General features: G+C 40.7%; 1 protein-coding gene across 1 annotated transcript in view; it reads left to right on the top strand.

Annotated features, from left to right (window-relative positions):
- The first annotated feature begins 2,287 nt into the window (after nt 1-2,287).
- The window catches only part of EFCAB6 (EF-hand calcium binding domain 6), a 110,639-nt gene continuing 91,533 nt past the window's right edge, over nt 2,288-21,393 (top strand). The window contains exons 1-6 of the mRNA XM_064513415.1: nt 2,288-3,203; nt 6,638-6,781; nt 8,576-8,796; nt 9,988-10,076; nt 12,308-12,374; nt 20,245-20,381. Coding sequence (XP_064369485.1) covers nt 3,119-3,203; nt 6,638-6,781; nt 8,576-8,796; nt 9,988-10,076; nt 12,308-12,374; nt 20,245-20,381 — 743 coding nt within the window. The 5' untranslated portion in view covers nt 2,288-3,118. The remainder of the gene's footprint in view (nt 3,204-6,637; nt 6,782-8,575; nt 8,797-9,987; nt 10,077-12,307; nt 12,375-20,244; nt 20,382-21,393) is intronic.

The raw sequence follows: 21,393 nt of genomic DNA, 5'->3' as shown, positions 1-21,393 counted from the left end.
AGATCCACAGTGGGTTTCAAGTTCAATTCCTTAACCACTTGGTGTCAGCCACTCACACTTAAGAGGCAGTTTCTCTTAACTGTCAGACCCTTTGGTATATGTTCATTGTTCATTCGTAAAAACAGGCAAAATTAGAGACTAAAACTATTTCTGAATTTGTTTTTATTACGAAAGATCTCACAGAAGCCTGTGTGTTCATCACTCTTCTAAATGTGACAGAAAAGACACATAAACAAAAGTATGATATAGGCCAAGTAAAGTTGTAAACATTAGGTTTTTAACATTGCAAGTGCAGATCAGATGGTCACATTTTTACTCAGCAGTCTGAATCAATTTAAATGAAGTCTTTGAGATGAAGTATTTGTTTAAAAACTATTCATTTTTCTTACAGCAATGATAACTATGATGTTGTGTACAGCCATTACGTTCCTGCAGTCTTACCTACTTTTGCTCAAGTTGCATCATCTACAAGAGTACTGCCATTGAATTCAAAGGAAGTACGTATGAAAGCTAAGTTAGACACACAAATATTTGTGGGATCAAAGTTTTAAACTGCCCTGCAGGGACTTGGTCTATAACAGGAACTATTGAAATACTAAGTTTGTTCATGAACTTTTGAAAATAGAAAGCACTATCCATTAATTGCTTACATGTGGCCAGTGTCCAGACTCTGCAAGAGGATGTATTTTTCACAAACAATGGCTACAATGTAGTTTTCAACACATCTAATTCATTTTTTTTAATAAAATACAACAAAGCATAGGCAAGGCCATGGAAAACAGAGCTCTGTTTTCATGTCAGGCTGCCAAAGTTTATTAACTCCTTTTGGAATTAACAAAAAGAGCTTAAGTGAAGAAGAAAAACACCCTGCTGATACTATACATGGGTTGCCACCCCATGATGAACATATATAAAGAAAACTGAAAGGGCCCAGATTTGTGCTGAAACAACGACCACCGCCACACTGGCGGGAAACGTCCCTCTTCGAGGTTTTCCCGTAACTTTCCACACACGCCCGGGGAAGAGGGGGTCCCCGCACGCGCGAAGCGCGGCCCGGACAGCCGGGACCCCGCGTCCTCCCGCGCCGCCCTGCGGCTCGAGGCGGGGCGGTCGCAGCCGCGGGCACCGCCCTCGCCCCGTGGCGGCCCGGTGGCGGCCCGTTACCGGCCCCACAGCGCGACGTGGAGCCCCAGCACGGCTCAGCGCAGAGCAGCACTCTGCCCTCGTGGGCCGAGCCCAATAGGGGCCTGCCTTGCTGTTGCCATGCTAGCGGAGCCGTTTCTGGCCAATCAGAAGCGAGCGTCGTTGTTACTACAACAGCGTCCCGGCAACAGGAGAACTTCGGGGCAGCGCGAAAGCGGCCCGGCACCTGCCGGTGCGGTTCTTCTCCCCTCTGCCCCCCCGGCTGCCGCCGCTGCCGCCGGCGGGCAGGTAACGGGGGCCGCTTGGGGCCGCGGAGGGGAGGATGGAGCCCGGAGCCCGCCCGCCCGCCTCAGCGCCGGGTAGGGCCGTTGCGGAGAGCAGCGGGCCGGCCCGCGCGCAGGGGCCGCTCGGGGGTGCCCGCCGTGGCGCTGTGGTCGGTGGCTGCCTGGCGGGGGGGGGGGGATGGGGAGGAGCGGCGAGCACGGCGCCTGTCAGCGGTGGGGCTGTGGGGCTGGACTGTGGGTCAGGGTAGGGCTGCGGGAAGGGCAGCGAGGCCCCCACTGTTTGCTTCGACGGCGGTAAAGAAATAAATAATCCTGCTCTCAGGGGGAAGGCTATCTCTGACTTCCCTTGACTGGGAAGAAAATGTTTTCGATGTAAGTTATTCCACGGTTCCATTTGTCCCAAGGGCGTCTTTCACTTTCCTCTGAAGTACCTGAAGAGAGAAGTTCTATAGCCTGAGATCTAGATGGGCCAATAGTCTGTTATTGTATCCCATCCTAGAGCATGTCCTGAGAGCTAGAACAACCTGTTCACATTGACGAAGTACAGGGCAGTACAGGGGGAGGCCTGTGTGCTTTCCCTTTTTCAAAGTGTCGCAGAGCGGATTTAATTTTTCAGGAATGCCTGCTTTTGGAACACTAAATTATATAGTCCCTGACCTCATAATATGTAAAATTCTCTTAACCAAGCAAAGTATGCATCCTGTAGGTTGTCTCAGTCTTTTGCATTACTCATCAGAATTGAATTTTGGAGTGGAAATATCTGTATTTGCTCAAAAACCATCATCAGCTGCACTGAGAAGGTTGTCACCAGTGACTACAAAACCTAAAGGTGCCCTCTGCCTAATCAGTAGGAGGTATGTTTCCAGCTTTACTGCCGTCTTTGATATGCACAGGCACATGTGAGAACATTAAGCTACTTGGATAACATTAGACCTTTTAAGAGGCAGAGCACTTGGAGGTGATTTGTCTGCATGAGTGATATATGTGCCAGAATCTGAAAAGCTCTGCCTTGGTGTGTCATGTAGGCTGAACCTACATGAGGGAGAGGATACAGTATTGAAGCAGTTGATCATTCTTTCTAGAGAGGCTTTCATGGTTTTTTGCTACTGTTTTGCATTTCCCACAGAGCAAGTGCCACTATGGTTTTCCATGGTTTACATGAGGATGTACAAAATGAGGAGAAAACTCCTTTGTTCAGCCCACAAGTAGGACAAACCCTGGCTCTGCGTAGACAAAATTTCTAGTATCAACCTTTTCCCGCAAGCCATGGAGAATAGGGAGGAGTAGCAACTGCAGACTGAGAATACATTAATTAAAGATTTCATAATTGCAGTTAGGGAGATGAGAAAAACAAGGTAATATGAAGACACTATCTATACAAAGAATAGCCAATGATTTGCATACCAGAATCTTTCATATGGCTAAAAAGCACAGGCAAAGATGCAGTGCACCCCAGAGACAGGAAGCTCCAAGAACAGTTGTTAGGTGGGAGATAACAGTGACTTCCCAAGAAATCTCTGCTTCACCCACCATTTGGATGCTGGAATGACTTGCTGTAGAAGCCTCTGGGCAGCCCATTCCTGATCACTCAGCAGCTTGTACTCTAACATGGCTCTGCTGTCAGTAATTTGATGCAGCCCCATAGTGAGAACAACAAATTGTACTAAAGCTAGTAACTATTCACTCTTCCTATGCATGGGAGGACTCATAACCTTAATTGTTCTCTTACAATTACAGAGGCTAGGCACTCTTTCAAGGAGAAAGAAACAATAAAAGGTAAGGTTGCAGCTTTCCTTCTGAGCTACGTGAAACAGAGTATGTTAGGCTTTTTTTTTTAAAAAAAAAGAAAGTTAAGAAAAAATGAAGGTGAGACTTGTTATCTGCCTTGCCAAACACAATACAAAATACTGAAGCTTACAGAAATAAATAGAAAAAGCAAGGAAGCAGAGCTTCATTTGTCCTTGTAAGAAAAGAAAAGGACATGGTTCTATGGTTTGTCTGAAACAGTTTGTCTGAAATAATGTTTCCTCATTATTCTGTTAGTAAGAAACTGTCTTCTATGTTTCTATCCAAACTGGCCAGAAATAGATTTATATCCATCTGTAAGACCCATCCATCTTATAACTGTAGTCAAACATGGCTCAGATGCAGGAACTTCGTGTATAGACACTTGGGGAGCTTTTATCAATTAAATTATTGAAATGAGAAGAAATGAGGGCCAAATCCCTCAGTGGCTGTAAATGCTGTAATTCTCTTGCAGATAGGAAAGCAAGCAGAGCTATTCTGATTTATGGTAGCTGAGGATCTTGCCCTAAGACTAGTAGGAGTGTGCTTAAGAGGTCATAAATCAGATTCATTGCTTATATTTGTGTGCATCAGTGTGAATTCCATGTAACATATAAATCAGGAGCTATTTAGTGCAGCTGCATTATTCCTGATTCATGCATTGATATTTTGCTGGTGTAAAGGTGGTCTAAGTGAGAAGAGAACCAAACTCGGTGTCTGATAAAACTTTAAAATTAATTGTTCTATGTAGTAGTCTTTGACTTTCAGTACATGGACTCCTTATGACTGTAAGGTCCACAAACTATTTCTGAGGAGTCTGTGAAAGGCAACTAAGAAGGGCAAGATGATTGTCAGAAGACCTACATTGACTGGACATGGATATATACTTCCACCGGAAAATATCCAGGAATCAAAAAAAAAAAAAAAAAAACCCAAAAAAACAAAAAAACAAACAACCCACCAGTTGCATTTGGTTTCTAGGAGAGCCGTTTAGGGCTCCATCCAGATTTTGTGAAGTCAAAAGAAAGTTTTGCTAATGACTTCATTAACAGCAGGCTGTGTTTCTTCTCAACCATTTTTTTTTATTCTAGCCAAATCACCGAGTCACATAGCTCTTGCTGTCTTTGCTGTTTGAGTGGTCCTTTTACTAACAAATTGATTTTAAACTCACAAGGATGTCTGGGGAAGCAGTAAATAGGGCAGAGTAGTGCTGAAGAGCACATTTCTTTCCTTTTTTTTTTTCTTTTCCCCTCAGGCTTGGGCATGATACAGATAGCTGGCATAATCTGTTATTGTCAAAACCCCAGTACCTGAGATAGAGCTTGGTGATGCTCAGAAGGGAAATGGCAGAGTAGGCTTGCATTTGTTCCTTTGAAATACTCTTACTGTCTGCTCAGATTTATGACAGTTTAGATCTTGCAGTCAGAACCCTTTCATTTAGCATGGTAATTTGAGCTCTCTTGGCCTCTGGAAGTAGACCCTCCTTGTTTACAGTTTCCAGGCAGCCAAACTTGCATGGCTGCTATTGCGAGTATATCAGCTAAGTGACTGTAGTAATGATGATGCTTAGTCATGTATCAGATGAACAGGAAATAGTTGTTTTCCACCTGACTGATGGAGAAAGAATGCTTGGAGGTAAATTTCTTTTAATGGATGGCTACAGAATTAGAACTTCTGCCAGGGGTTACTGCTGTAGATGGGCTATGCTAGTAAATTAAGTGTGCTTGTGACTGTTCGTTGGTACTGAGAAGAACTGGCATGGAATAGTCCACGTCCAGACTGATAAAGTTTCTCATCCTTTTATAAAACCCTTTGAAAAGTCTGACTGCATGCACACTGCCCATTGGGAATGGTTCTGGACCAAGTTAACTGCCGAGATGTGCCCAAGAAGCTGACCCAAGCTATGGTTTGGATCAAAACCTGACCAGATACTGTTCTAACAGTTTGACTCTGCAGAGAATGAAGTTGCAGTGCACAGGATCGGTACCCAGTACAGCTTAATTTGCTGCTTGTTAAGTAGTGGGCGTGGTATACTCAGGTCTACTTAATTTCTGTTTGATAACATGAAAATAAGACTACTCAAGTTATCAGAAAGGAGTGGGGTGGTTGGTTGGTTTTCTTCCTAGTAGTAGTCCAAAGCACTGAGCTAAGACATGGAAACTTCAGGCTTTTGAGGTGTGATGTGTTGTTTGTTTTGGGGCTTGGATGGGGGAGGGAAAGCTCTTCTATCTCTGTGAAATGCTCTACAGTGCTGCATTTTTACTAGAGGGCTAGTAAAGTCTTGCTCTTGTCTCACCATTTTTACTTAGCTGTGTCTATTCTCTGTCATTCATTCTAAGGAATTCACTCTGAAACCAAATTTCTGGTTTCAAATTAAATTTATAAAAAGGAAAATAAGGCCTCAGACCTTTAAAATATTTCCTCTGAAGTATCAGATTGAGTTAACTACATAAGTATCAATAGAATTACGGTGTGATGCAGTGCATAAGACTGAAACTATTTGAAAGTATTTGTATGACTAATGACCATAAAATAGTGTGTAAGAGACTGGCTGATAGCACCATCACCCAGATCCTGTTATTCTGTTAGCACTTAAGACATGTTCCAAAGGTGCGAAGACAAATGCCTCAGCATATCTGAATAAGCCATAGAGCAACAGCTCCCAAACTTTTGAGTCACGGAGCAGTGTCAATTCTCAGAATTTCTAGGAAGAGCTCACATAACGGTGTTTGTAATCCTGAGTGCTATTCAAGTTGTATGGGTGCACGGAGCAGATGCAGACCACTTAACATTGCCTAGTGGGTCACCACTGAACCATACTTAGGAAACCATTGCATATGCCATGCAGTGCTGTCTCTGTCCAATTATTTTCCCTGCTAGCTTTTCTGTTTATACTTACTGTGTAGTTTGCCTCAGATTTCCTGGTGAGGAAAATTACTAATAGCTCTTCATAAAACAGAGTAATTAGTGTAATGAGCTGGTGTCTGGTACATGCATTTTTCTCCTGCAAAAGTCTGTAATAAACATCTAAGCAACTTACTTAGTTAAAATAGCAGGTTTTCTTAACTAAAAAGTTGTATTTTTTTAATGTCCATAACCTTCAAGATAATAGCCAAAAACTTTGATAGATAATTCTCTGTTATTTGGTAAATGAGTTAGTCATATTAATATCTCTTACTCTAAACTGTGTATTTGAAAGCACCAGCATAGGAGATAGTTCTAGCTGACTAGCAGTGAACAGATGAAAGGAGTCCCAGACCTCTGTGGTTGTGCTCGATACTGTCATAGACAAAATTTTTATCAGCAAATTAGGCTTCATGTCAAGAAATCAGTTTTTGTCCCTCTTGTTGCTGTTGCCAGCCACACTGCTTCTTTTTGTGTCTTTTGTATTTTAATGTACTCTCATAATTCTGTTTTAAATCCAGGGGAGACCATGGCCAGAGTGGCAAATGCGGAAGACTTAAGTGCCTTACATCCCTCCTCTCAAAGAATCACATTTACCCCACGACCTCAGTCTACACAAAGGAGAGCATCATTGTGTGGCAGCAGGCAGAATTCAATTAAATCAGGTGCGGGTTTGTACTGAGATCTAAGTTTTCATAGCCTTGGGACTTTAAATCAAAATCCATCAGTCACTGAGAGAATAAGCTCTGCCTAGCTTGCAGGTAGCGTTGCCCCCTCAATCCTTTCTGTCCTGTTATTTGCTTTGAGGTCAGTGGTGCCTTTCTGCATAGCAAGTTGCCATGGCCAAGGATCCCTTGTGCCATTTAGGGTTGCACATTTTGTGAAGTACTTTGAGAGAAGGTACACCACGTTCCCTGGATCCTTTGGACACCAACAAAATCAATGTTGTTCTATTTATGGAGAGAGGGCGGAGGAGGGAGCCATGGCCCTTCTCACCTGACTCCTCTTCCTCCTGCTTGCATACTGGTAGGGAAACAGGGTCTTTATTTTCTTCCCTTCTCTGCAGTCCATTGGATCGTGAGAAAGAGATTCCTACTTTGACTTCTGTCTCGCTCATATTCTTAAATCACTGCAAGATAACTGTTGCCAATTATTACACATTATCAGACTTGATATACACCTTACCCTTTAGGAAATCATTTGAAATGGCTATACACTTACCACAGAAATCTCATTTTTTTTGGAACAGTAAGATTTATAGTTTGTTCCAATGAAGTATGAATTTGCTGCTAATCCCAAAGTGGACATTTCTCTTGCAAGTGATTTTAAATTATTATCATGCAAGGCTTCTTCCATCACAGTTCATATCACTTTTCTTTCTCTCTTTGCCATGTAGTTTTAGATTTCGGGTCAGATTCATTGTAAGAGTAAGCTGTGACAGCTCTCTTGATTTCACTGAAGCTGTATCCAGCTGTGAATTTGAATGCTTGCTTTTGTCAGAATGGCTCAAAGTTAAAATGAAATGTACAAGGCATCCATGATTGTATCCTTTCTTTGTAAGAAAGGGATGAGCCCAAGAAAAAAGTTGGCTCCTGTAAAACTGCAACAAGCTGTAAATAATAAAAAGCCACATTTTGCCATCTTCCTTCTTGTAAACAAAGCTTCTTCTGAGGGCAACTACATTTTGTTTGAGAGCAGATCTTAGACTAAAGTATGGAAAAAATGTAAATGCATATGAACTAGCCTCTGTGTTCAGATTTGTGTATAAAACCCACATTGATTCAAGTGGTAGGTAATTAAATGCTCATAGCTGTGGCTGAACCTGGCTCATTATTAATCCAAAAGAAACATCAGGCCAGATCTTTTGATCCTTGCTTAATTCTTATTCAGATCTAATGAGATCCAGAGGTGTCTGAAGTAATAGAAGGCATCCCTGTACACTACATTGCACTATCAAGTAGTTTCACTCTCTCTTCATTGCCAGGCATGTTTTTAGGAGGAGGGGGCTGACATGCTCCAAAAGACTTAGGAGTGGTAGACTCCACATGCAGGCAATAAATAGTGACCCCACTGGAAGATGGTATCTCTACCCAAGGCTCAATAACTGAATAAAGTCTCTAACTTTTACAAGATGAAGAGATCCTATCTGTAGTCTGAAATGGGAGGGCTATTGTCAAAGAATGTGCCTATGTACTGTGACTTTATTTGCTGTTTTTTAGCTTTGAAAATGTAATTGCATATTCCGAGTTCCTGTTTTGGCTATAATATCAGAAAAAGATGTGTGTATCTTATTAAAATACTTAAAATTGTTTTCCTTTATTGCTTTCAAATCAGTGGACAAACAATAACTGATCTGCTTGTATATCTCCGGAGATGAACTGGTTTATACTGAATTCTCAGAAAAATAGTGACTTCGCCAGGCTTAGGAGTGTGTGGTGACTGCCTAATATATTTTACAGCTGCATCTGTGAGCTCTGTCCCAGATCCCACATTATTCTCCCGGGACATTGGGCAGATCTTACTTCAAAAGACAGCTGAAAAAGAAGATGAACTGAAAAAAGCATTTCAGACTCTTGATGTTGATCAGACCCTGACAGTCACAAAGGGTGAATTCAGGAGAGTGATTGAAACTTTTCTTTTCCCTCTAACACAAGCCGAATTTGATGCTATGCTGGCAGAGGTATGCTATGTCATTGCTGTTTATAATCATTTAGAGGCTGTTCTTATTGATGTCAAAAACAAAATTTCCACAGGTTTCAAACCAGTATTATGAAAGAGATGCTAGACACGATCACATCCTTATGTGAGTAGTTCAAATGAAACCAGTAGAAAACTTGCAAAAGAAATGTGAACTGGATTTGGCCATTAGCATTTTGTAAGAGGATTCTGTCTGTGTGGCTTGTCTTACTAGTTGAAAGAGTTGCAAGTAGATTCTGTGATTAAAAAACAGAAGAAAACAAAACAAAAAACCCTTGCAGTTTAAACTAATATACATGCAGTGTTGCCAATGTGGGTAGATTAGGTTGTAAACTATGAATCAGAGGCCAGGTGCTTTTTGTCTGTACTGGGAGTTTCTCAGCTAACTTCTGGTATTTGCCACTTTATAAGCCATAGTCAGAGTGAACTTGAAGGAACATTGGGTGTTCACATGGTACTGTGACTGACACTTATGCAAAACAGGGGAGGATTCTGAAGCACAGTCTGCACCAGTGTTACTGTACAATTAAATTTCTGTCCGGAAAGTGTAAGAGATGTTAAGGTTTATATCCTTTTCTAATAAGTTTGATTGTTGACTCTTGTTTGTTTAATGTGGGTAAGCTGGGCTATTATAGTTGCATTTTAAACTAATCAGTCTGTAAATGGCTAACTCCATTTTAGCTAAGACTGATGTTAAATTTCTTGCTAATACTAAATTGTCAATATGAGGACACAGACACCTAAAACACATTAAATATTATTTTTGAATAACAGAAGAATGTGTTGCAGATGCTGATGAGAGTGAATATACTTTCACAAATAGATGTAAAAGATCACAGAGCCAGAGAAATGACAAATCCTATTTTTACATGATGGAAAGACTTGTAGGCTATAGCTTCTCATTGAGGGATTTACCAGATATTAAATTCATGCTCTGCTTAATTCTGGACAAGTTGCTGATAAGAAATAATGTGTGATGCACAGAACAAAAGCAAGGTTATAAGATGCATTTATTTTTGTGTTTTTAAGAAAAGAATAAATTAATAATGCAAATGGAAGTATTAAAAAATACCTGTTATCACTGCAGGTCTTATCCATGGTCTTATCCATGGTCTTATCCATGGTCTTATCCATGGTCTTATCCATGGTCTTATCCATGTTCTTTGAAATACAGATCCCAAATACTGGCAAAGTTACTGTGCCATATCTTGACTTCCTGTCAAAGTTCACTGAAGTTGCCAAAAGTACCAGCATGCTAAAAAGGTAAGTGTTTCATATTATGCACTCAAATTGCTCCTAAATTGCAGTCATGAATCACTTGCCAGTTGTCTAGCTTTCAAAGCGGAATCTAGCTTCTCATTTGAGCTTCTAGTGAGATAGAGATATAATAAATTCTTTTCTAAAACTGCTTTTTTTTCTGAATGTGTAATTGGTGTAGTTGCCATAGGAATGTTGTTTGATTGCCAAAGGGAAGGGAGTGGTCTGCTAAGCCATTGATCAGATAATGGAAATACATGAACCTTTAAGACTTATCAGTAAGAGTTATTGTGTATGAAAGAAATTATAAACAATTGCATTTAATAGGGATTCAGAAAGGTATTACTCAGCTTGCCCTGTCTTTAAGTGAAATATAGAAACCAAGATAAAGGTCCCAGTAATGGGAAAGTTACAATGTTACAGGATTCATTCCTTTAGAAGTAAATAACCTCTGCACCTCTTCATTTCCAATGGAAGTAACTTTTCAACAATAAAGTTCAAGACACATCAACTTTGTGTGAACTGGGATTCTTCTGTTTCAATGAAGAATGCTATTTGAAAAGTAAAATGGGAAGTTGAGCCATACTCTACATAAAAATAAAATAAAAAATTCTGTACTCTCACAGTAGCTTTCTCTGTGGAGCACTGAACATTTTCCACCACTACACTTTACCTCCCCACCCCCAGTGCAATGTAAAGGATGGAATTCTGCAGGGTGGATCTCCAGGGAAATTCCTTTTCCTTCAGTTTGTACTGTGGGGTTGTATGATCTGGGCTTCAATAACGAGTTGCCTCAGAAAATATTATGTAAATTCCAGTCCAACTTTGTTCCCAGCAAGTGCAAAGCTAAGAAAACTCTCAGACAAAGAGTGAATGAAAGAGTGTAATACTGAGGATACAAAAATGGGATTAGGACTTTGAAAGGAAGCAGGAGGAAGAAGAGGAGCAGCAAAAGAAAAGCAGAAAAAGGGAGGGACCTCAGCCACTCTCTCTCAGAGACAGAGGAGCTTAAAAATTCTAATTAATTAGGGAAAACTAATTAAATAACAAATGAGGGATCTTTCATGAAGTAAAAGGTTAATCTTTTCTTAATTACATGGAAAATAAAAATGGTAAAGCTTGTTATGTACTTGGGGGTAGATTTTCCCTCTAACTTTTGAGAAGAATATATAAGATATTAGTCTTGATTTACATTTAAACTCACTAAAATGTATAAGGTAAGGATCGTCCTTAGACTGGATTGTCTTTTGGATAGCTAGTTTTTTAGAGAACTTCACTGAAAATGCGTGCAATGTAGGGAGGCAAAAATAATGATAGGATTGTTGTAGCTGTGAATATGTGTATATATAGTTTCACCACGAGAGGGCAGTATAGGTGCTGTTTTTCCGAAGAAGTTTGGCTGAGCGGGTTTGTTAAAGCTACTTTCTCTCCTCGTTTAAAACTCAGGCAATTCCACTGAATTCAGAGGCTGAAATTATGGCAGAGCTTGGCTTTTAGGACTTTATACACACAAATACAGATATGAATAAAATTCCAGGAGCAGGTACTTGAGGTTGAAATCACTGAATAGGACTCAGCATCTGGAGAACCCACTTGTGGATGTAAACTTTGCTAATAGTTGACTATGAAAATGACCTGTTCTCTTGCTTGGTGCAAGTCAATGGCAAGACGAAACAAAAGCAAGTTAATGTATCTTTTCTATTTATCTTTTTTCAATTTTAAAAAGAATTTTTAAAGTTCCTGGTAATGGGTGGATCTCAGATTTGTGCCGAGGGGGAGAGGTGCTTATTGCTGTCTGAGGGAACACTTGATGAGAGTAGATGGAAAGGGAGAACTGGCACTTTAACTTTCCTCTCTTCAAGATTTCCATGTCCTTCATCATCCCAAGGGCCAAATCCAGCTGCTAATAGCCCTTTACATCCCTTATAGCAGCCAAAAAAGCTACTTGAACACAAATATTCTGCACTAATAGCCATCATGCTTGTGGTAGAGGAGTGGCTGCCACATCTCTATTCTGCCAAGGTATCTAGATTTGTGGACACTTCCTCCAGGAGCAGTGCAGGGCTGTGAACAACAGCTAAAATGAAAGCAGGATCAAGCCACTTTCATATATTTGTAGTTTTTCGCATGCTAAGGCAAAACTCCCACTGATGTCAATACAGTGGTCTTCGACAATACTACAGTGCACTTCTGTTATACATACATCTAACCTTTTTTGTGATACTATTTATTTTTAGGTTGAACAACAGCCAAAGTAGCCAAACAATGACGTTAAGTCAACTGGAATCCCTCCTCAAAGAGAAAGTATGTTGACCAGGGTAATAATACCAACTAAATGCTGGTATAGTAATTCACTTCAGATATAATAATAAATATTTGGTGCTGCTGATGTACTGATATTAATTTAGTTACATGTTTAGAAGGATGCTGCCATGTGTTTCCATAATGCAGGTCTGGTCAAAGTAGTATATTTGGATTTTGTTATTGGGTGTGTTTGTTTGTTTGTTTTAATGATGCTAAAATACTAAGTAGTATTTTGGAAGCTTCTGCTCTAATCTGCACTGAGAATCCCTTTTTAGCATCAGAAACCTAAGCACTCTTCTCTTTTGAGCAGTCTTGCAACAGATCTCTGGCATAGGACTGTCTTAGTCCCACTGTGATTTTTTCTCAATTACTAAATGCTTCTGGCTCAAATAACAAGGCCTGATTTATTTAAGAAACCAGATTCTCCATGGAGGTACAATTTCTGTAATTGTTTACCTGTTTGCAATACTGGTGTAAAACATTTTATTATATCAGAACAATGGCATTTTAGGCATTTGTATTCTTTTTACTTAAAAGTATTCAGCCATCTGATTGCTCAAGCTACTGAAATCTCCAATGCAATTTTAAACAGCAGAAAAACTTTTTTTTTTTTAAGATTGATGAAGAAGTGGTGTCGTGACCATGGGAAAGCTAGTTTTTTTTTTTCCTCCCTTCTTCATAGACTGAGCCAATGCAAATCTGTCTGTCACCATTGTGATCTTATATTTTATTTGGATATTTTTAAGTTAACCTGATGCCAGAGATCACACCTGATAATAGTTACTATTTTAAAGGATACAGAGCTCCTCAGGAAAGTATTCCATGCCTTCTAGAGCACTGTATGAGTCTGCTGCCTCTACCCCAAGACTCTCCGTAGAAGCAAAACATACATTAAACATCACCTGATGTAAATTCCAAGGAAAATCCAACCTCTTGCTGTGCTTGGCATGGGCTTGGCCTGTAATTTGGCAGGGTGAAATAAAATCTTTCTGATTTCACAGCTGTTATTGCACCTCAGGGCTGCAGTAGTGTTTGCAACCCATTTGCTTTCCTAACACTGAGAAGGACATCTGAATATATCCTCACTCTAGTCTGAATAAAATATTAACATATCGCAAGGCTGTTAGGACAGATTGTATCCAAGACAATCTTTCCTCGCTGTAGAAAAGCCTATCAATCATAGCTGGGTATAGTTATTATTAATGTCATAGCTTTTATTCATTTGGCTATATGCAGCTAACTGAAGAGTAACATTTACGTTTTCACGTTAAACATTTCCTATCACAAAAGAAACAGCTGAAATATCTTCCTATTATAGAATTTATGAATTGAAAATATCCTCCAAAGTCCTAATTAGAGTTCTGGCACATTTAGTTTACAAGGTTCTGTTGTATGTTTTTTAAGGACATTGTAAAATAGAGCTATTATGTGTATTTTTAGTATATTAACAGAAAATATTAACCTAAGGTGAGGTTACTGCTACATAAATATTCCAGCAACAACTCAGCTGAATAAGTATTTCAAGATGTGTAAGTGCATCATGTATGCAGATAATTGTTCAGATACACTTAAGAACTCATACAATCTCTGAAATAAATATTCATCTGTAAAATATCACAGTGGTTAGTCCCAAGCCAAACCATATTCTGCTTCCATTTGAATGCCCATCATCAGTTAAGGATATATTTATATTGGTTACTTTGGGTTGTAAATTTGTGTGTGCACATTTAAAAAAAAAAAAAAAAAAAAAAAAGAGAGAGAGAACAAACTTGCTAATGCCCTCAGTAAAATAAAGAATACCAGCTTTCTCCTTGTAGGGAAAAAAAGAAAGCCATATTCAGACCTCCTACCACATAAACCTGGGCACGTATACCTGTATTTAGGCATTATAACTACTGTAATGGTCAAGATCAAGAAAACAGCACATCAGTGAAGAGTCATAAGGGAATCAAGACCTGATAGACAGCCTTGGATTTCTCATCACTCTGCTACACTTAGACACTGTAACCATGCTGACACTTCATTTAATCAAATGATCCAAACACGTCCTTGAGTGCTTTTATGACGCTAAAATTATCAGCTGTATTTGTGGGAAGTACGCCTTGCTGCCTTTGTAGTTAACCTTACCTGCTTAGTAAAGCAAAGATAAGCTAGGGAAAGGTTTTGAATATTTCAAATGCCAGGGCAAAGCTCTTAAGTTTAGCTTTGACTATAGGAGTCACTCCATCATTTCTAGTCACATGCAATAAAATTTTACTACTGAAGGTCACTGTCTTGGGAAAAGTAAATTAAAAAGAAAACAAAACTGATCAAGGAAGAGAAGTAACACCATACTGTAGGAAAATGGCCAAAATGTTTAGAATCCCCAGTGCTGCTTCCTAAGCAAAGCACTTAGCCCAGGAAGCTGGGCCAAATGCTAAACAGATGTATGCCTGGGTATATGAATGATCACAGAATGGTTGAGGTTGGAAGGGACCTCTGGAGATCATCTAGTCCAACCCCCCTGCTCTAGCAGGGTCACCTAGAGCATGTTGCACAGGATCGCGTCCAGACGCGTTTTGAATATCTCCAGAGAAGGAGACTCCACAACTTCTCTGGGCAACCCGTGCCAGTGCTCTGTCACCCTCACAGTAAAGAGTTTTTTCCTCATGTTCGGATGGAGCTGCCTGTATTTCAGTTTGTGCACATTGCCTCTTGTCCTGTCGCTGGGCATCAGTGAAAAGAGTCTGGCCCCATCCTCTTGACACCCTCCCTTAAGATATTTGTATACATTGATAAGATTCCCTCACAGTCTTCTCCAGGCTAAACAGGCCCAGCTCTCTCAGCCTTTCCTCATAGGAGAGATAGCATCTTCATAGCCCTCTGCTGGACTCTCTCCAATAGTGCCATGTCTCTCTTGTGCTGGGGAGCCCAGAACTGGACACAGTACTGCAGATGTGGCCTCACCAGGGCTGAGTCGAGGGGGAGGATCAGCTCCCTCGACCTGCTGGCAACACTCTTCCTAATGCAGCCCAGGAGACCATTGGCCTTCTTGGCCACAAGGGCACAGTGCTGGCTCATGGTCAACTTGTTGTCCACCAGGACTCCCAGGTCCTTCTCTGCAGAGCTGTTTTCCAGCAGGTCAGCCCCCAGCCTGTTCTGGTGCATGGGGTTATTCCTCCCCAGGTGCAGGACCCTGCATTTCACTTTGTTGAACTTCATGAGATTCCTCTCTGCCCATCTCTCCAGCGTGTCCAGGTCCCTCTGAATGGCAACACAGCCCTCTGGTGGATCAGCCACTCCTCCCAGTTTTGTATCATCAGCGGACTTGCTGAGGGTGCACTCTGTGATGGTGCATGAAAGAGCTCTTCTCTACTCAATGAGTGTTTGAGGAAGTGAGGCAGCAGTGTAGCTGGGATAGTTATGCACTTCTTTATGCACTACTTTCATATAATCGCAGAACCCCAGACCCTTCTCTCCCATAATCCTGGCTAGTTGATGTCCTGACAGCAGGCTACTGCCCTGGTGCAGCAGAGACCTGTTCAATAAAGGGCTGCTGCTCCCAAGCACCTAAATCTGTCTTTCTCCATCTCGAGTAAAATTTCACTGGTTTGGCTCCTAGAACTCCAAAAATAGGAACAGGATTTGATCCCCAATAATATTTCCAAAGGACATGTCATCACTGAAAGGAGCCTAGATTTCAGTGAAAGAGTGTTCCTGAATGTTAAAAAATAAGCCTGTGTTCAGGAAACGCTTGCAACCTGAAATAGTTTTTTATAACAACAAAAAGACTCTCTGAGGTGAGTCAGTCCTTCCAAATGATACTGTCTCCTTAAGAAAGGAATCCAGCAAGTAAGAAGAGGAAATAATGAAAACTCAATTTGTCAGAGTGCAAAGATGGCTCTATACTGCATGTGCGCATCCATTTTATGTGGAAGCCTTTCACTACCAGCTAGCTTGTGCGAGTGAGACCCCAGTTGTTTCTCTTTGAAGATTACTGAAGTACTAGGATTGATGCACTTTACATGAACAGTCTTATTGTAAATGTGAAATGGAAAAATGGAAATTGATTTATTTTGTATACTCATTACACAAATTTCAAGGTCTCTAAAAATTGTTAATGGAGTATAAAGGGTTATCGGTATGAACAAGCATCAAACCCCATATATCTTCCTCACCCCCCCTACTTTTATCTCCCCTCCCCCATTAATTTTGATTTTACATTTATGAGGATCTGAAAATAGTCTAATTCTTTTCTATCTGGTTTGGGCCTATCTTTACCAGCTGGTAAATAGGAAATGTTCACCGTAGGAAGCCAATACTCTGCAGAGTGTAAACAGATGGAATCAATATAAAGTGACAAGTTAGACTGTGCTACTGAGAATACAGAGCCAAAACTAAGAGCATAACAGTCACGATACTTATTTTGTTCCAATTCATTTGGTACTGAATAGCACTTCGTATATGCACAGCTGTGTCCTTCCGTTTTTTACTTTCTTTCTTCTGGTTTGATGATGACAATTTCAAAGAAAAACTTTAATTAAAGATTTTACACAAAATGGCCCAAAGTAGAATATAGAGAAAATGAGCACTGATGTGTTTATAGCAAGAGAAGAATATTTTTCATGCATTTATTTTCTTTCTTTATTTTTTAACAAAACAAACAAAATATGATGCATGTATCTGTCTGTGTGTAATATGCTAGATTGATAGATCTTTGCAGATTGAAATCTTCCATTTGGTGATAAGGCATATCTCATAACTCTAAAAGCTTCCCTTATCCTCTTCTTCCACTGATGCCTTTTACAGTAGGGTGCTATGAAGGGCAAGAAATCTATCTAAGTGTATATCTCTGCATGGATGTGCTAGCTGAAGGAAAAGGATAGTCGGACAGAGAGACTGCTACAGAGTGCTGTCAGACAGTCCTGAGACAGACTGTGGAAGCAAAATGACTGAGGGTCTTCCTTTCCCTGCCCTGTGCAGTTTGCCTCACATGGAGGAATGCACCTTCTCCTCTCTCCAGAAGGGTATTTTGGAGACCCCGTGATATGAGATCTGATGCACAGTCCCTTCAGGAACGGCGACAGGGGCAGTAAGCTTCCAAGCTCTCTTGTGTTGCTGGCTTTGCCCTGAAAGCACATCTGAGTTCTAGTCCTTTTGCCAGAGAGGGTGCCAGGTGTTGCTGCATGGGTTTTTCATTGCTAATTTATGCATTTTTGACACATTTTCACAAAAATGGAAGAAGGCAGCATGTTTTACCACTGTGTCCCTAACTTATTCCTTACAGCATATTTCTGTAGAAAATGCCATTCCTGCCATTAAAATTTTGCTATTTTTGCTTTTTTGGCAAGCAATAATCTCCAGATTTCCCATATGTTGTTTATTAGGGTGACAGAACAACTCTAATGAGGGGCAGCAACCGCAAGTTTGAACACACAGATTTTGCTTCTGATCCTTGTGTCAAGGGCAAGCAGCTTTTTTTTTTTCCCCTGCAGAAGAAACTCTGGGTCTGTCCCAGGCTCCCCCATGCATATCCCCCTCGATAGGCAAGCCATCTCAGCACATCTGTGCAGAACTTCCCTGCCTCCCCATCCAGCCTGCTGCCTTCTCTGGAAAGCACAGTTCTTCTCCTAACTGTAATGCTAGGGGCTTGTTTGTCTCATGCGTTCCCAAAAGCCTCTCTCCGAATCATTCAATGGCAGAAAGAGGGTATGTGTTATTTTAGATGGAATTCCAGATTGTGGGACAACAGAAATGCATGAAAGCCCCTTTCCAGATCTTCATTCCTGCCCTTGCCAAATATCTTGAGCCACCAGGCAGGTTCCATGGAGGCTCGGAGAGGGAAGCAACACATGACACAGGTGGCACTTTACAAGCCGGGATCTTCAAGACATGCAGGTGCTGAAGGTAATGTCTTGGTATATAATAGTTGGCAATTGCATTGCTAGCAAAATGAACTTCGGTGATTTGTGGCAGGAAATCCTTTCACAGTAAATTGCAGTCTACGTAAAAGTATGTTTGGAAGTCCTTGCTGTTATGATATCTATAGAGGATGTGTTTCAAATGGCTACCCTTTGTGCTTCTGAAGTATAAGAAAATACTTTTAAATATTCATTCTCTCCCTTCTTCCCGAGGGATCCCCAAGTGCTTCACATGCATAAATGCTGCTGAAATGCAGTCACTGCTGGGGTGGGGAGCAGCAGCCAGCTGGCATGTGTCAGTGACAACAGAGAACATTATGCCAAAGACACTATGGCAAGGCCCTGTGGTTGCTAAAAGTGCTGTGATATCCTTAATACACTGGAGAACAAACAGGAACATTGTTTCTAATGTCTCTGATGAAAGATTCTGATAGCATAAACTGGTTGGTACTTAGCTTATCTAACCTGTAAGGACGAGTGGTCATACCCAACTGGCAGAAAGATGCGAGTGCCACACATTGCAGTATCCAAAGCTGTGCTTCACCCATTAAATGGTCCGTTTCAGTTAAACCAGTATACAGGGAGAAATTAATCAATATTGTTGCATTTCTCTCTCTGTGAAAAGCTTGGAGTTACGGTGGAAATCTTTTGCCAGTCAGGGCAAGACAGAAATTCTAGTCTAGTTTGGTGAAGTCTAATCCTTCTTGAACTGAATTTGGCCATGCTGTCTTAAATATATCACTGTAGGAAAAAAAAAAACATTTTTTATGAATAAAAATTGTTTTTCATTCTGTCTTTAGCCAGAAAAAAAGTTTTATCCTCTTCCATTCCTTTTCCCCAGGCAGAGTTGCCAAGGAGTAGTCAAATCAGGTTGCCTTGATTCATAGCTACTTTCTCTGAGCAACCTTTGCCTACATCAGTGTATAGTTACAGCCACAAGTAGGCCTATATCACTCTGTATAAATGCTCAGCAGTGGGAGTACCAGACTTGGAATCTCAACCCTTTTGTTTAAAATGAACAAATAAGATATGAAATCCTCGCTCCATTGAAGTCCTGACTTCACTGTGACCAGCCTTCAACGGCTTTTCCTCCTTGTTACTCCTGGTAGCACTGCAGAGCATATGCAACCGAGCTGGATTTAATTCTGGCTTAGGCAGCCGCATTTGAATGAGTAAGTAAGTAGCAGTGACAGAATCTTTATTATTGCTGCTATTATATGAGCCAGAAAGAACACAGCCTGACTTTCAATTCCCAGGTTGTATTTGCAGAGGTAGCAGTTAGAAAGAGTGATATTTTTTAAACAAGGCTTCTGAGCAAATTCAGCATAGAACAGAATAAGCATGGAACCCTTCAAAATTACTTTTTTGTCAGTTTTCTGTCTGTAAATTTACTTTAAGGTCCAAATTGCAGAGATTTTTAACAGACTTGGAGAAGGGAGTTGCAATTGCTAAAATGTTAATATATTCATTAATTTGTCCCCTCTATACTTTTTCTATCAGCCCCCTCATCTCCTTGAATTTGATAATTTTTGAAATGAAGAGAAAAAAAGAATGCTTCAGTATTCTGAAAGGCACTGATACTTATGAAATGTGGACCTGCCATGATCTTTGATATCTGGTTTCTAGAAAATATCTAGGTTTCAGTCACTGAAGGAAGAACATTCTTTATCTACTGTTTAATATATGAATTGTATCTGAAATTCATTGCTTTGCCTAAAAGAGTTTTCAAGTTTACCAGTGCCATTCGAAAAGGAAATTGCCTTAGACATTCAATAAATGCAAAATATTCATTTCTTATGGAGTGTTATTGTTACATTTCCTACCATGCCACGAAAGGTTGTTCCGTATTATTGAAAGAAGCATAAAATGGCATTTTATATTTTATATTAGCAATGCTTTCCGGTGTTTGCAATTGTGTCTGTTGTGTCAGTATTAGTTTCCTGTTTATTGAAATCACTTGTAATTCGTAGATTGCGAAGAATGTGAAAAGCATTATCAGGAGCTGCAGACTTTTTGACTACAACCATTCAGGACAGATACAGAGGCACACACTAAGGCATATTCTTGAGATCACCTGTTTTAGGATGAAGGACTCAGAATTTGAAAAGTAAGTAAAAAACCAGCTAAGATTTCTCTGTGAGAATACTAATAAATGATGGGACCTTTGTGATCTTCTGAATGACACTGGCTGAGAGGTGCTTGCAGGAGGCTAATTTGCCAGTTTATCTGCTGTATGCAAGTTGTAGCCTTCAGCCTTTCTTCACTAAATGAATGCAGTAGTACGTAAGGATAAAAATGACAGTAATTCATTCCAGAAGGGATGAGTCTTGCATCAGAATTTAACCCAGCCTCAGTCAGCTTGATTTCCAGGGGTGGGGCAGTGGTAGCAGTAAAGATAGTGGAGGGATATTTGGGACTCCTCTTGAATGCGCTCTCACAGAGAATGACATTTGGCCTGGACTTTCTTGGCCTCAGACCCAGAACAGGATCGAGGAGGCTGAATGGAGATGCTGGTGCCTGCATGTTCCACTCCGATCAAAAGCTGAACAGAAGAGAGAGAGCCCCAGAGGCTCTTTCAGAAAAAGAAGTACCGAACAGAGGAAAGGACTTCCCTACTCTGCTGACAAGAGGTGTTAGGAGAGCCTGTTAGTTGACCCCCTCAGTTTCTTTGGCTGACACATGAAATACATAAAACCTTCTTGAAATATTATTTAGCAGAACCAGTGGTCCAAGTAGAGAAGACAACATGTGCGTGCAGGACACAGACCTGATCTCTGGATCAAGAGCCCCTCCTCCCTTTCACAGGGATTTGAAACTGTTGGCTTCTGTATGGGAAGAGGCTTCCCACTCCTGCTGAGATCAGTGAGTGGTGAAAGCTGAGAGCTATTGCCTCTCACCAGAAAAAAAGATCCTGATAACCAGGTGACTAGTGAAATCTTGCCTTTGAAAAAGGCAGCAGCTTGGATCCACTCTGTTTCATGCTTTTGCTGAATCGCTGCAAGTATTTTGAATACAGCTGGTTTTTTGCCCCCGTAATTACAGGAGAATGCTGTTATTTGAAATAAAATGGTAGCATGGCATGCCTTCACATCCTGTGCAGCTTGAAGCAGTGAACAGGG

The sequence above is a fragment of the Dromaius novaehollandiae genome, chromosome 1 (genome assembly GCF_036370855.1).
Source record: "Dromaius novaehollandiae isolate bDroNov1 chromosome 1, bDroNov1.hap1, whole genome shotgun sequence".
In the NCBI taxonomy this organism is placed as follows: Eukaryota; Metazoa; Chordata; class Aves; order Casuariiformes; family Dromaiidae; genus Dromaius; species Dromaius novaehollandiae.
Note: the sequence above shows the minus strand (reverse complement) of the source record. Positions and strands in the feature narration are given on the sequence as shown.